This window comes from Neofelis nebulosa, chromosome 9, assembly GCF_028018385.1.
Source record: "Neofelis nebulosa isolate mNeoNeb1 chromosome 9, mNeoNeb1.pri, whole genome shotgun sequence".
Classification (NCBI taxonomy): Eukaryota; Metazoa; Chordata; class Mammalia; order Carnivora; family Felidae; genus Neofelis; species Neofelis nebulosa.
The window spans coordinates 49,582,430-49,598,692 of NC_080790.1; the positions used below are offsets into that span (position 1 = coordinate 49,582,430).

Sequence of the window (16,263 nt, forward strand, 5' to 3'; positions counted from 1 at the left end):
ACTGGACCACTTTCTTATACCATACACAAAAATAAATTCAAAATGGATGAAAGACCTAAATGTGAGACAGGAAACCATCAAAATCCTACAGGAGAGAACAGGCAGTAACCTCTTTGATTTCAGCCACAGCAACTTCGTACTTGACATGTCTCCAGAGGCAAGGGAAACAAAAGCAAACATGAACTATTGGGACCTCATCAAGATAAAAAGCTTCTGCACAGCAAAGGGAACAATCAACAAAACTAAAAAGCTGCAACAGAATGGGAAAAGATATTTGCAAATGACATATCAGATAAAGGGTTAGTATCAAAAATCTATAAAGAACTTAACCAAACTCAACACCCAAAAAACAAATAATTCAGTGAAAAAATGGGCAGAAGACATGAACAAACACTTTTCCAAAGACAACATTCAGATGGCAAACAGACACACGAAAAGATGCTCAACATCATTCATCATCAGGGAAATGCAAATCAAAACCACAATGAGACAACCTCACACTGGTCAGAGTGGCTAAAATGAACAACTCAGGAAACAACAGATGTTGGTGAAGATGTGGAGAAAGGGGAACCCTCTTGCACTGTTGGTGGGAATGCAAACTGGTACAGCCACTCTAGAAAACAATGTGGAGGTTCTACAAAAAATTAAAAATAACTACCCTACAACCCAGCAATTGCACTACTAGGTATTTATCCAAAGGATACAGGAGTGCTGATTCGAAGGGGCATATGCACCCCAATGTTTATAGCAGCACTATCCACAATAGTCAAAGTATGGAAAGAGCCCAAACGTCCATCAACTAATGAATGGATAAAGAAGATGTGGTATATATATATAATGGAATACTACTCAGCAATGAAAAAGAATGAAATCCTGCCATCTGAAACAAGATGGATGGAACTGGAGGGTATTTTATGCTAAGCGAAATAAGTCAGAAAAAGACAGATATATGATTTCACTCATATGTGGAATTTTAGATAATCATGGGGATGGGAAGGAAAAATAAGATACAGAAAGGGAGGCAAACCATAAAAGTATCTTAAATACAGAGAACAAACTGAAGGTTATGGGGGTGGGGGGTTGTGGGGATGGTGAAAATGGGTGATAAGCATTGAGGAGGGCACTTGTTGGGATGAGCACTGGCTATGGTATGAAAGTGATGAATCACGGAAATCTATTCCTGAAGCCCAGACTACACTGTATGTTAGCTAACTTGACAATACATACATACATAACAAAATAAAAACTTAAATAAATTAAAAATTAATTAAAAAATTTAGTTCCTCAGTTACGCTAACCACATGTGTGGTAGCCACATGTTGCTGGTAGGTGGCTACAGCATGGATACAGAACATTTCCATCATCACAGAAAGTTCTCTTAGACAGTACAACATAGAAGGGACTGACAAAGCAATTGGATGGAAGGAGCCTAGATCCCACAATGACCCCATGGACATTGGATATGACTACAGTGTTTGAAGGCACCTGAATGGGACAGGATGACACAGTTGGTCAACACCTCGGAGCACTAAGGTTCAAGCTACCCTACCTAGTGGAGAATGAGCCCTATCAATTTGTCTCTGGGACTCCTTCCTATTGTTCATAACTAACCAGTGCCCTCTACTGACTGGCAGATTCTTCTTGATGTATTTGATCAGGTCTGAGTCTGGGAGCCATTTAGCCTCTGAAAAGCCTTAGAGGTTCCACTTTCAAAAGGTAATCCTCCTAGCTTATTTCCAAATTCCTGGGGAGATCTACCATCACTCACATACTGGAGCATATTATTATGAGCAAACGGCTTTGATCATGCACTTCTGAGCAGAGCCTCATACTTGTTTCCTTTGCATTTCACCAGATCTTGCATACAGGGACAACACATGCCTGAGGTTCAGGTAGCTTGCAATGAAAGAGCAGCAAGAATTCTATATTGCAATTGATACACTATTTAGCGTCTGGAGGCTTCTGGGCCAGAATCCAGAGGAAAAGTGTAACTGTCATTTCTCAGGAAACTCCAAGGAAAATTCCTAAAACTGTCACAACCTTAACCTCATCTGGCAGAAGAGAACACATCTACCAAATGGTGGTCTAATGGTGGCTGCCTTTACCAAGGGCTCAGGGAGTCAGCCTCCTCCTACTGGTTATGGCCCAGGAATGTAGGAGCCTCTGAATTCCTAGGTCACCTGCAGGCTTTATGGCAGCATTCCAAGACCACTTCTTACCATGACACTGGCTATTTTATAAATGATGAATCAGTTCAAAAGACATGCATGCAGGACTCATGGGCCAGGTATTGCGCATCGTGAGTACTGTATAGACAAGAAGTGTTGATGTACTAGAGATCACCAATACATTAAATAGATTCAACAAACAGCTTTGCAGACTGTCTCACTGGGGCCCTCCTTTGGTTTGAATCTTTCTCTGCACCTTTGTGTGCCCAGTCCTTTCCGTGATACAGGACCTTCACCAGGTGACCTACAATATCTGGTGTTCCCCTCTCACTTTTTTTGGGTTTTTTTTTTGGGGGGGGGGGGAAGAGAGAGGTAGCACGAGCTGGGGAGGGACGGAAAAGGGAGAGAATCTCAAGCAGGGTCCACATCCAGCAAGGAGTCCAACACCGCAGGCCTTGATCTCACAACCTTGAGATCACGACCTGAGCCGAAACCAAGTTAGAGGCATAAGAGACTAAGCCATCCAGGTCCCCCCTACCCCTTACTTCTTAAAGAGTGGTGGTTGTTTTCCTTCACTTCCTCTCTATTCTAGACATTCTACATACTTCATCTCCCCCTGCCCTTAGGAGGGAGATTTACATTTTCCTGTAGACTAGTCTGTGAACCAGTGGTGGGAAGAAAATTTCTTGGGGAATTTGTTTGAAAAAAAATAATAAGAGAGATTCTTGGAGCTCCACCCCCTGAGATTCTAATTTATTAGGCCTAGGGGTCCTAGAAATGGGCATTTTAAACAAATGCCACAGATGAATCTGAAAAATGATCAAGTGTTTAAATCAGCTTCCTGCTGCTCTCTTTAACCACTACTCTCCAAGTACTTTGCCTCCTTCCTGCTAGATCACCCAAGCCTTCCCTTAAAAACCAAAATTTAACAGGACCTAAGGGAGGGGAGAATGAGCAGTTATTATTTAATGGCTACAGTTGCAGTTTCAGAGTATGAAAAATGTTTTGAAAATGGATGGTGGTGACAGTTGCACTACAGTGTGAATATACTTAATGCCACAAAACTGTACACTTAAAAATGGTTAAAACAATAAATGTCACATGATGTGTATTTTGCCACAATTTAAAAAATAAAAAAAGGAATGGGTACTGATACATACTACAATATAAACAAACCCTGAAAACATTATCTAAGTGAAAGATGCCAGACACAAAATACCATAAATCATATGATTCCATCAATATGAAGATATTTTAAAATTGAGTGTGGTGATAGCTGCACATATCTGTGAATGTACTAAAAACTACTAAAATGTACACTTTAAATGGGGAATGGTACAGTATGTACATTATATCTCAATAAAGCTGTTAAAATTTTAACTGATTTTAAAACTATGATCACATTTATTTAAACTTCTGAAGAACTTAAGTGGCATCCCATAAATCCTGGAATCACATTCTGGTGACATACTGGGGGAAAAAGAAGCAAATAAATCAAAGGAATGAGGTTTAGAACGGCTGGCAAGGAAGATCGGAAAGATCTGTAACTGGGCATGGTGGTCCTCTGGTCACAGCGACAAGGACAAAGGCAAGATTATAAAACACACTATGTTGAAATTGATCAGAAACCTTTATTATGTTCCTCATCATTCATTAAGCAACCTACACAAATCATTTTCTTTTTCTCTGCCTCAAACAGCATAGGCTGCATCCAAGCCTAAATGGAAGACACAGTAGGTGGAAGACCTTGTAGAGAAAAGCTAACATGTGAGATCTCTGCTTATCTCGGCTTAGGTGAAGGCAGGACAGGAAAAGCATATAAGTACAATATTCCAAATACTCCGTTCTTCAAAGATGAGGCCTGCAGGAGAGGGGCTGTCCGAAGGACGCAGGTGAAGGCTCACAAAACTGCCCAGCTCAGCAATCAATCCAAAGGCTCACAAAACTGCCCAGCTCAGCAATCAATCCAAAGTTCCTTTAAAACAAAAACAAAAACAAAAACAAAAACAAAGAGCAACATGTAAAGCAAGGTGCCTCAAGAACTGGATGAGTGTCACAAACTGGGCAAAGTTAGAGTAGAAGCTGCTCTGGTACTGGCAATTCTCTAAGATCAAATTACTCATTTGGGGGAATATCCATCCAAAAGATCTCAGAGAAAGAACATGTCACTACAGAAAGTGGGCAGCTGAGAGTTAAGCATACAGGTCTAGAGAGTTAGAATGAGATGTGGGGAACAGAGCAAAGAAGTTGTTGTGTTAGTTAATGAGCATTTGGGGATTCCATACAAAGTGTGATTAATACAGAATAAAGGAGAAAGGTTTTCTAAGCAAAAAGTTCATAACCTTTTGAGAAACTTCCAGTTCAAGATGGGAGACTGAGCTCACAAATTTGTATGCCCTCCCTTCCAAGATTCCATTCAAAAGAAATAAAAGGTTTTAAGAAGGTATAAATCCACAATAAAGAATGGGGCCCATCAGCAGTTAAGAGATTTCAACAAAAAGCTGAATAGAAATCTGATTGAAGTATGTTTATAAATAGAAAAACAAATCAGCCTAGAATGAATAGAGGGGGGCAACAGAGGTGGGAGCCCATCGCCTAGGAGAGCCTTGGGGAAGTTCCAGCCAGACTCAGACACCAGGAATGACAGAAAGAAATAGGTCAGAAAGGTTAGTGACCTGAGGGTCTACATAAGAAACAGCTGGCCCCATCTCCCTACAACCCTTCCAGCATGGAGCATTACCAGAAAACAAAATGGGAAAAAATCAGGGGTTCTCTTCTAATAAACTAAATGAATTACCTGAAGAACTACAGGAGCCTCTGAAAATGCCAGCTCCCCAAAGTAAGGCTTTCCAGACCCCAGCTTAACATCTGGTCCCACCCCAGCCCACCCTAAAGTAAAAGTGCCAGGCAAAAACCACCTTCCCATACACACACAGCTTCCGAACAGACTTCTTAACTACCTCATTCCTAAACGGAATGGAAATTACTGGGCAGACTAGAGAGAAAGGAAAAATTAAAATTTATTAAAAAAAAACAAAACCCTAGAATAAAACAGATAATTCAGAAAAGAACACAAGAAAACCAAGCAAAAATACCTCTAAGTTAAAAAAGAAAAACAGAAATAGCCTCTGTGATAAAGGCAAATTCCTGCTGAGATCAACTGATAAACCTGATTGAAATATTTTTAAAAAGAAAATCCTTCAAGCACTGAAGAGGCAGCAATAAAAGTGAAATCTAAAATCTAGACAAGGCAAGAACACAAAGTAAACCCAGCCTCCAAACCTGTTTTTGCCCTAAGATCATTTGCCGTCCAAAAGATAGAGCTGAGAAATTTTGGCTGAGCAAATCAAGAGTCAAATCTAAGAGTGTGCCCAAGAGAGAAGGTCTGATTTTTTAAAAAGCTACAGTCCCAAAAAGTGGCACCCTCAGAGTAACACTGCACTAGAATTAAATCAGCCCCTTCACAGACTTGCCATCAGGGTTCACATAGATTACCACGGAGAACCAAGAATCCTCAAGTCTTGGATCTGGATTAAGGAGATTAATACATTCCCCTAGGTGCCTTGCAGCAGCAAATGAAAATCTTCTTTGGAGAAAGGTTTCATCATACAAGCCTCAAACTATCCATAAAATAATTTATTCAAGTACATTGACCAATACATCAAGAAAGCTAGGCATAAAGAGGAAAAAAGACTATGAAACAATATCAACAGAAACAAGTCAGGAAAAAAAATAAAATAAATCGGCCTCAAAAATGCTTTGGATATTAATAAGACTGGAGACTATAAAACAACTACACTTACTTTGTTTAAACAAATAAAAGACTAGCTTCAAAACACCTGGAGCAAATACAAATAACAAACAGGCAAATGGAATTCACAGAACTGAAAATACAAAATCAAACTAAAAAATTAACAGAAAAGTTTAAAGGAGACAATTCACTGGAGACAGAATTAATAAACTGGGAGATCAGAAAAAAACTACACAGAATGCAGCACAGAGAGGCAAAATTATGACTGAGGTTTAACATACATTTAATGGAAATCTTAATGAGAAAGGAGAAAGAACAAAGCAGAGCCATTATCTGAAAAGATACAAGCTGAGATTTCTCCAGGGCTGATAAAAGACATCAATCCGTAGATTTAAGAAGCCTAAGCAGCAGATACATAGAGGGAAATCAGCACCTAGATACATCCAAGTAAAACTACCAAAATATCAAAGACAAATACAAAAATCTTAAAAGTATCCAAAACAGGGACAAATTAGCTTCAAACGATTAACAGATTAACAGTGATTTCTAAACAGAAACAATGAAGTCGAAACACAGAATGAGATCTTCAATATTATAAAATTAACTTTCCACCTAAAATTCTATATTCAGCAAGATGCCTTTAAAAACCAAAGTAAAATATAGGAATGCAGGCACTCTGGAAAACACTATGAAGGTTCCACAAAAAATTAAAAATAGAACTACCCTACGACCCAGCAATTGCACTATTAGGCATTACCAAGGAATACGGGTGTGCTGTTTCAAAGGGGCATATGCATCCCAATGTTTATAGCAGCACTACTGACAATAGCCTAAGTATGGAAAGAGCCCAAGTGTCCATCGACTGATGAATGGATAAAGAAGATGCGGTATATATACACAATGGAGTATTACTCAGTGATGAAAAAGAATAAAATCTTGCCATTTGCAACAATGTGGAATTGAACTAGAGGAATTCAAACCCCAATTCTGGTTCTAGGTCTCGCTCTGGCTCTGCGCTCACAGGGCAGAGCCTGCTGGGAATTCTCTCCCTCTCTCTCTGCCTCTCCCTGTGCTACGCTCACCTGCTCTTTCTCTCTCTCAAAAAAAATAAATAACTTTAAAAAAAAAGAGAGAGTATATACTTTCCGGATAGAGGGAAAAATGAAATAACAAATTATACTTAAAACAAGGGCAAAAAACTAAAAAAAAAAAAAAAAAAAAAAAAAAACCATAAAATAGGACAAATGGGAAACACAAAATAATATGGTAGATTTATATAAACCAAAAAAATATGGTTTATATATAAACCCATATATATCACTAATTGCATTAAACATAAATGAACTAAGTGCTCCAAAGACTGTCAGCCTAAAGTTTTAAAAATAATCCAATTATACCGTTTATAAATACGGAAAGGTAAAAATTTTTTAAACAAGAAAAATACACACCATTCAAATACTAACAAAAGAAAGCTTGTAAGTTTTAAAAATATTAAACAAAATAATCTTTAAGGCAAAAAGCACAAACAAAAGTAACAATGATCAATTTATAAATATAAAATGTTCAAACACTTAACTGCTAATAGCCTACTGCTGACCAATAACACAGTTGATTAGCACATATTTTGTATGTCATATGCATTACTATACTGTATTATTACAATATAGTCACCTAGAAAAAAATGTTAATAATAAAATAAGGAAGGAAAAATACATTTATAGGGCTGTACTGTAAAAAAAATCCACATATACTGAAGCAGCTCGAACCTGTACCATTTAGGGTACCTGGTTGGCTCGGTCAATACAGCATGTGACTCTTAATCTCAGGGTCATGAGTTCAAGCTCCACACTCGTCATGGAGCCTACTTAAAAAAAAAAAAAAAAAAAAATGCCCACTTGGGGTGCCTGGCTGGCTCAGTCAGAAGAGCAGATGGCTCTTGATCTTAGGGTTGTGAGTTCAAGCCCCATGCTGGGTACAGAAAGTACTAAAGAAAAAGAAAAATAAACTTTAAAAACAAACAGAGGCACCTGGGTGGCTCACTAGGTTAAGCGTCCAAATCTTGATTTCAGCTCAGGTTATAATCTCACAGGTTTGTGGGTTCAAGCCACACATCAGGCTCTGTGCTGACAGCACTTAGAGTCTGCTTGGGATTCTCTCTCCATCTCCCTCTGCCCTTCCTGCACATACATGCTCTCTCTCTGAAAATAAATAAATTTAAAACAAACAAAAAACCTGTGCTATTCAAGGGTTAGCTGTACTATGAAGAACTTTATGCCGACAAATTTGAAAATTTAGATAAAATGTAAAATTCCTAGAAAAACTACAACTCTTATGGGGGGAAGCAGGGCAAGACGACCTCAAGAAAAGAAAATAAAATCAGAATGGTCCCAATACCATCCAAAAACATCAATCAAAAATCTTCCCACAAGGAAAATTCTAGGCTCAGATGGCTTCACTGATGAATTATACCATTCAAATAAGAAATAATTCCAATCTTACAAATTTTCTAAAGAACAGATCAAAAAGATATACATACTCTCCAACTAATTTGTATGAGGCTCACATTCGATATGAAAAAAATCTCCAATCTCTCTTTATAAACATTGATAGAGCATTTGCAATCTATTAAAATTAAACTACAAAAAACCTTAGAGTTAAGTATAATTAATGGGGAAACACTGAAAGCTTCCCCTTTGAAATCAAGATGACTGCTATCAGCACATCTATTCAACATTAGACTGGAGATTCTAGGGCAAGAAGAAATTAAAAAGAAAAGGATTGGGAAAATTTCACAAAATTGTCACTACTAGTGGATATTACTGTGTAACTAAGGAAATCCAAAAGAATCAACAGAAATAATTAGAGTTAAACAAGATGCTAGGCACAAAATTAACACAGAAAACCAATTATATTTCTATACTATCAACATTCAGAAAATTATTTTTTTCTTAGAAAGATACCAGTAACAAGAGCATCAAAATTATTAAATAAAGAAAGCATCTAACAAAATACATCAAGATTTCTTCCCAGAAAATAAAAAAACCTTAATTAAAGGGGCACCTGGGTGGCTCAGTCAGTTAAGCATCTGACTCTTAGTTTTGGCTCAGGTCATGATCTCATGGTTTCATAAGTACAAGTCCCACATCAGCCTCTGCACTGACAGTGTGGAGGCTGCTTGGGATTCTATCTCCCTCTGTCTGCTTCTCCCCCACTCACGCTGTCTCTGTCTCTCTCAAAAATGAATTAAAAAAAAAAGGTTTTTAAACATTAAAGATCTAAATAAATGGAGAAATAGACCATGTTCATGGACTGAAAGATTCACTATTGTAAAAATATAGTTTCTCCCCCTAAATAATCTACAGATTCAATACAATCCCCACCGATACGCTTTTTACATGGAATTTGACAAGCAGATCTTAAAATATGCATGAAAGTGCAAAGAACTTAAAATAGTCAAGACACTTAAAGAAGGTGGGAAGATTTGTTCTTTCAAATAAAGCAACTATAATTGAGACTGTGTGCGATGGGCATGGGAATAGACACAACAGAAAGCCCAGAAACAGCCCTGATTTCTAACAAAAGTAGCACTGCAAAGAAAATAATATGGAGAAGTGTCTATGTAAATAATAAGAAAAAAAATAAATTGACCCTCACTTCAGTCTGATACACAAAAAGTCAACTAAAGTTTTATGAAAGACAAGAAAACTACAAAAATTTTAGCATATAGGAGAATGTCTTCATGACATGGATGGGAAAAAAGTCTTAAACAGGAAAACAAAGAGCATTACCTATAAAGAAAAACATTAATACATTTGACTATCTTTATTTTTGTTAATGTTTTAATTATTTTTGACAGAGCACAAGGGAGGGCAGAGAGATGGGGACATTAGATCTGAAGTGTGCTCTGTGCTGACAGCAGCGAGCCTGACGTGGGGCCTGAACTCACTAACCATGAGATCATGCCCTAAGCCTGAGTCAGGTGCTCAACCAACAGAGCCACCCAGGTCCCCCACATTTGACTATCTTTAATTAAGAACTCATTTATTGGGGTGGCTGGGTGGCTCAGTCAGTTAAGCATCCGACTCTTGACTTCAGTTCAGGCCATGATCTCATGGTTAGTGAGGTCAAGCCCCACATCAGGCTCGGAGCTGACAGTCTGGAGCCTGTTTGGGATTCTCTCTCTCTCTCTCTCTCTCTCTCTCTCTCTGCCCCCTCCCACTTGTGCATGCCCTTTCTCCCTCTCTCTCAAAATAAATAAACTTAAAAAAATAACCTCATTTATCAAAAAGCACTCTAAACAGTGAAAAGCCAAGTCTAAACCAGGAAAAGATACCTGCTTCCCATATGCTGAAAAAGATTCATATCCAGAAAAGAGAAAAAGCATATACATATATAATTACAGTTATAGTTATAAATCAATAAGGAAAAAGACAAAATATCCAAGATAAAAATAAGACACCACCTCACCCCCAAAAAAGGGACACACATATGAGAAGATGTCACCAGTAATCAGGGCAATGCAAATTAAAAGTACTATGCAATTATCATTAACATCCCCACCAGACTGGCAGAAATTAAATCCCAAGTGTTGGTGAGAATGAGAAACAATGGGAATTATCATATGCTCTTGGTAGAAATGTCAATCAGGCATGCAAAAAGTATGGGCATGGGAATAGACACAACAGTATCTATTAGACAGCAGTATCTACAAAAGATGGAGTTGTACATATCCTATATCCCAGCAATTTTATCTATACCCACATACATACATACATAAACACACACACACCTGGAGAAACATGTGTAAGAATGTTCATAGTGAATTGTTTATAACAGAAAAAAAAGTTATCCAAATATCCACATTAAAATGGTTCAATTGTGGGGCACCTGGGTGGCTCAGTTGGTTATGCATCCAACTTCAGCTAGGTCATGATCTTGCAGTTCATGAGTTCGAGCCCCACATTGGGCTCTGTGCTGACAGCCTAGAGTCTGGAAGCCTGCTTTGGATTCTGTGACTCCCTCTCTCTGCCCTACCCGACTTGCATTCTCTCTTTCTCTCTCAAAAATAAATATTAAAAAAAAAATTTTTTTAATGGCTCAATTGTAATACTGTCACACAATCGCATGCCATACAGCACAAAAAACAAACAAGAGATATGTACAACCACATAGATGATTTGGTTACATTTTTAAAAAGTTCAAAAAAATATAAAACTAAATCCTACTGTTAAAGGATACATGCTTATATGCTAAAACTATAAAGAAAAATCAAGTAAGTAATTACCAAAAAGTCAGGATACTGTTAAGTCAGCAAAGGGGATGGAAAGAAGATCTATCACAAAGAAGGAATATATATGGAACTTCTGGGGGCTGATGCTATTCTATCTCTTAACCTAGCTGGTGGTTACAATGGTGTTCATTTTGTTATTTATTGCCTTTACATTTGTTATCTGTGTTCATAAGGAAAGGCTTAGAATATACATATATCAATACCTTTGCATATAACATCCAGAAAATTACCCAAGAAACTAATAACAGTTGCCTGCAGGGAAGACATGTCTAAGAGGGATTAAAGGACAGGAAGGGTAGTGGTAGTGTCCACATTACTGTTTTTCAACTACTTGACCTACAGGTAAAGCATGGGAGATTTAACTATGACAAGAAGATATGTTATTAGCCTTGACAGTGTCAAAGTATAAGTATAAATGACACTAAGTGAGAGTTAAGAGTGGGTTAAAAAATGGGAAAGGAAGAGATAGGCTCACTGATAGTCATACCTTCCAAAGTGGAGAGTTAACCAAAAAAATAGATATTTTAGTGTTATGTAAACTGTAAAGGTAACAAAGGAAGAATTTGTTCCTTTTATAATGTCCAACATTATAAAAATAATGACATAACTACCAAAAATCAGAAGGGGGGAAGAGGGATTTATGGAGCAGTACAGATTACCCAAATCTTCATTTATCACAGCAGGAAGTTAACAGATAACATGTATAGTTGAAAAACCAAAGACGAACCATATTATTTAGAAATGTAAGTGACCACTTAAAAAGCTAAAAAACAGAAACAACAAAAGGGCATGGAGCAGCAGCTGCATTTCATTGTAAGACATTAGATATTTGATTTTCAAGCATGGATACATATCGCCTTGATTAAAAAAGAAAAAAAAATAATTTTCTACTTAGAACATATACATCTAAGGACATAAGAACATTGATTTTACCAAGTACAAAATAAGAGAATACTGAATCTACAAATGCTAAAATGGCCAAAATTCAGATATATTAATGTAGAGAGAACAGAGGAATGCAACTACTGAGATTATTGGATCAGAAGATGAAAATGAATACATCCACCACTCAATAAATGACCGTTTATGAAAAATCCAACCTAAGGGGCACCTGGGTGGCTCAGTTGGTTAAGGACCCTGACTCGGTTTAAGCTCAGGTCATGACCTCATGGTTTGTTGAGTTCAAGCCCCCCACCCCCACCCCCCCACCAGCCAAGGCAGGCTCTACACTGACAGTGCAGAACCTGCTTGTAATTCTCTCTCTGCCCCTCCCCGGCTTGTGCAGGTGCTCTCACACTCTGTCTCTCAAAATAAATAAATAAACTTAAATAAACAAATAAATTAATAATAAAAATAAAAATCCAAGCTAAGTTCTATGCCATGGAAGAGGATAGAGGGGAAAACTACATAAGATCTCTCCACTTCTATTCTGTGGTACCCTCCAATTCATCATCCACAGGTCTGTAGTGTTATCTCTTTAAAATACATATCTTATTATATACTCTGAAAAACTGGTCACTAAAAGTGAGCTGGTAAAGCAGGCTCTGAACATTTTTGGAGAACTGATGGGAAGTCTGTCACAAGAAGTTGCCTTCCTTAGGTAGGCAGGTAACAAGTTACTAAGAAAAATGAGTAAGCAAAAAAAGGGTTAAGACAGACCTACAAACTGAAAGAATACTCAATAATCTAGACTTGAAGCTAGCTATGGAAATGTATCTTGAAACACATTTAAAAGAATGTATCAAAAGGGTGAGAGGCCCAGATTATATGACGCAGAACAAAAGAGAAAAATAGTGATATATATGACACAGAACAAAAGAGAAAACTAGTGAAATAAATAAAGCCACAAAGGATTTGTGGAGATAATGAGGCTTGAAAGAGATAATGAGAACACCCTGGTATTGTAAGGGCAAGAATGAACTGCAAGTGCACGGCTTTCACATATTCAAGCAGAATTTGTGCAGGGAACAGTAAGCCGATCAGATATAGTAATTAAATAGGAGAAATAGCCCTGAAAGAAGATAGCTAAAACAAGGTATCTCAAATATTTTCTATTTCAATGACAAGACTTAGTACACAACTTAATCCAAAATTCTTAACAACAAACAGGCAAGTACATAATCTCCCAGTGGCAAAATAATAACTATAGGGCACCTGGGTGGCTCAGTCGGTTAAGAGTCCAACTCTTGATTTCGGCTCAGCTCATGATGAACCCCGCGTTGAGCTGACAGTACTGGATTCTTGGGATTCTCTCTCTTTCCCCCTCTCTCTGCCCCTCTCGCTCAAGCATGCGAGCTCTCTCTCAAAATAAACATTAAAAAAATTTTTTTAAATAATGTTATACAGACTGAAGAAGAAAAAAGAACAAGAAGCAACCCTTTAAATGTTGGCAATTGTTTCTGATCTCTAGCATTATGATACAGGGAAGATTATATCTAGGAATGGAGATTAAAGTATGAATCAAACTTTTCAATGCACCTAACTCCACTGGAGTCCTTATATTGCCTCTCATTTTTTATAATTAGCAATTTTCAGGAAAAAGTTCTAATGACCCAAGAGAATTAGAATTGCTAGATCTCACCAGATTTAACATATTAGTTTTTCCCATCTTAATGGGAAGTAGAAAGAATTATCACTATACAGACAAGGAAGAACCAAATAGCAGTTTTATAAGATTTTGACCTCAGCTCATTTGCATGGGAAAGACAGGTGGAAATGATTATCCATCCATAGAGAACTCACCTTCCAGAAAAGCAAATTCATCCACGGCTTCTATTGCATTATCTGAAACACAATGTAAAGGGACACCTGACTAACTCTGGTCATTTGGACACCAACCTCTTAAAAAAAAACCACAACCCACATAGTGAAGGGCATGAGGCTTTATGCAAATGAGGGCATTTATAAAATTTGTCCCTTGCTTTTGTGAATCCATTCTACTCCACCACTAAATCTTACATATCAGCTGCCTCTCTACAAGAGTAGAAAACCCTAGGTAAACACTGTTCGGTAAGGGGAAACCCTTTGCTCTGAAAGTCATCAAAGAAGAGTCTGGCAAAATGAAGGGAAAGTGGAATTAAGGTACACACAAAAGTTTACACATGTACAAGGGTTGCCAACTAAAAAGAAACAAATCAAACCCCCAGTTTCTATGGGAAAAAGAAGTGTCAAGTCTGATTCAACATAGCAGACAGCATAAAGGGGTATAATCAGCTTTAGCAACACATGGACTCCTTTCATTCCCTACCCCACCACCTATACAGCCACCCAAAGCACTGGGGCTCTAAAGGTAGGGCTTTCTATCACTGTGGCAGTCCAAAGGGATGTGGCACCTTTCATCTTACAGAGGTGGCTTCCCCCAGCCCTCCCTTCTTTGCCCCCAGATACCAAATACCACAGTGACACTCTACCCAAATCTCTCCTCTGAAGGGTTTTCCTCTTTCCTTGTTGAGCACAGCAGTAGGCATCTTTTGCAATGGTCTCCACAAATAATTCCTGTGAGGCACAAGGGGAGAGTTGTAGCAATGGGTTCTAGCACAATTCTTGTGAGCTCTTCTATTTGAGTGGTGGGAAGGAGGTGAGGGGTGCTCAGGTGCATGGAAAGGTTCTCAGTCTGGACTTCATGACGATCTGCTCCCATTCCCTCTACCCCAGTAGGACGTGACACGTTCCTGCTCCCTCACTTGTAAATTCTCCAGACTCATTCACTTGAGATTCCCACAAGCTGTGTCAGGCATTGTAAAAGCAATTTAAAGTCGTTGTCCGTGCCCTAATGAAGAGGCAGGTGTGTTAACAAACCAATACAACTACTGAAAGTATGTGTCTCTTTCCCCTAGTGTTCCCTCCTAGACTTTTATCTCAGAATCTGGCCCCGGCCCCTCACCTCCGCATTCTTCGCACACCCAGTCCAGAGCCTCTTCCACCCCGGCTTCCCCCTCTCCCCAAGCCTCCCAAGACGCCGCTAAGCCCCGCCCCCAGGAAGGTTCCCCCCACGCCCCGCCCCTCGCCACGGCCCCGCCCCTCGCCACCTCCCCGCCCCTCGCCACCTCCCCGCCCCGCAGCCCCGTGTGGCCTTCGCGCTCCCGCCGCACCGCTGCTCGTGCCAGAATGAAGATGGCTTCCTGTCCCGCGAGGGTCACGTCGGGGTCCGCCTTCACCAAGGCCTTCACTCGCGCTAACGGCAACCTCGAGAGACGAGCTCCGGGCACACTCGTCGGGGCCTGCGGCGGCGGGGCCGCTGCCTCCCCACTGGGCCCCTCCTCCTCGCGGGGTGTCCCATTTCCAGCAGTCGCCGCCGCCATCCGGGCCCCAAGCGTGCTGCGCGCGGCCGCCGACTGTGCGCGCGCATGCGACGCCGGCCCCTTTCCCGCGCGCGCGCGCCGAAGGCCACGCCCCCTGTGGGCGCGTGGCTCCGCCCCTTACGCGGCTGGAAGCTCCCGGGACTCCCGGCTGGGCGTGGCGGCTCTCCCTGCGCCGTCGCCGCTCCGCTACCGCGCTACCAACCGCGGGCTCTTTTCCCGGTACCGGTGAACCTGTGGGGCCTAGTTGGGCCCAGGCACCGTCCCTTACTGGTCTAATGTGGCTGGGCCCGGCTAGTGCGGGGGAGGAGCATCCTTGGTCTGGAGAAACCCAGACCTGGCCCGCAAGAATGTCTCAGTCAACTGATAAGCAAGTGATAGCCCAAGCTGAGAAGGGCAGGTGCCCCTGCGAGGCCTGGGCTTTCCGGAGGGCGCAGTGGACTGGGGAAAAAGGGTACCGAGAAGGGCGCGAAATCTGGACCAGTGTCAAGGAGAACAAAATGCCCTAAAAGGAGGTAGGACCTTGGCAGGCAGAAATGGGAGAGTTTCAGTCCTGACTGGAAACCATAAGAAAAAAGCACAGAGGCTGGAAAGTATGAAGTTGTGGCGATCACAAGCCGTCCATGCTTGTTCAGTCGCGAGTTGCACCACAGTGTTGGCTTTCAAAGTTTTTGTTCACAGGCTCCGTTTACACTCTTAGAAGTTACTAAGGATCGCAAAGAGCTTTTGTTTCTGTAGGTTATATTGATATTTATT

At 40.0% G+C, this 16,263-nt stretch overlaps 1 protein-coding gene across 4 annotated transcripts in view; it reads right to left on the reverse strand.

Moving 5' to 3' along the window:
• Positions 1-15,563, reverse strand: part of POLE4 (DNA polymerase epsilon 4, accessory subunit) — a 282,794-nt gene extending 267,231 nt beyond the window's left edge. Inside the window, exons 1-5 of one of the 4 annotated variants that reach the window (XM_058683571.1) lie at positions 15,301-15,563; positions 14,620-14,704; positions 13,952-13,993; positions 13,364-13,506; positions 3,780-4,143 (exon numbers count right to left, since the gene is read on the reverse strand). In XM_058683571.1, the coding sequence (XP_058539554.1) occupies positions 13,412-13,506; positions 13,952-13,993; positions 14,620-14,704; positions 15,301-15,510 (432 nt within the window). In that variant the 5' untranslated portion in view covers positions 15,511-15,563 and the 3' untranslated portion in view covers positions 3,780-4,143; positions 13,364-13,411. Of the gene's footprint in view, positions 1-3,779; positions 4,144-13,363; positions 13,511-13,951; positions 13,994-14,619; positions 14,705-15,300 lie in introns of those variants that run through there. The other 3 variants (XM_058683570.1, XM_058683572.1, XR_009248485.1) reach the window with 3 other exon arrangements.
• Positions 15,564-16,263: the final 700 nt, after the last annotated feature.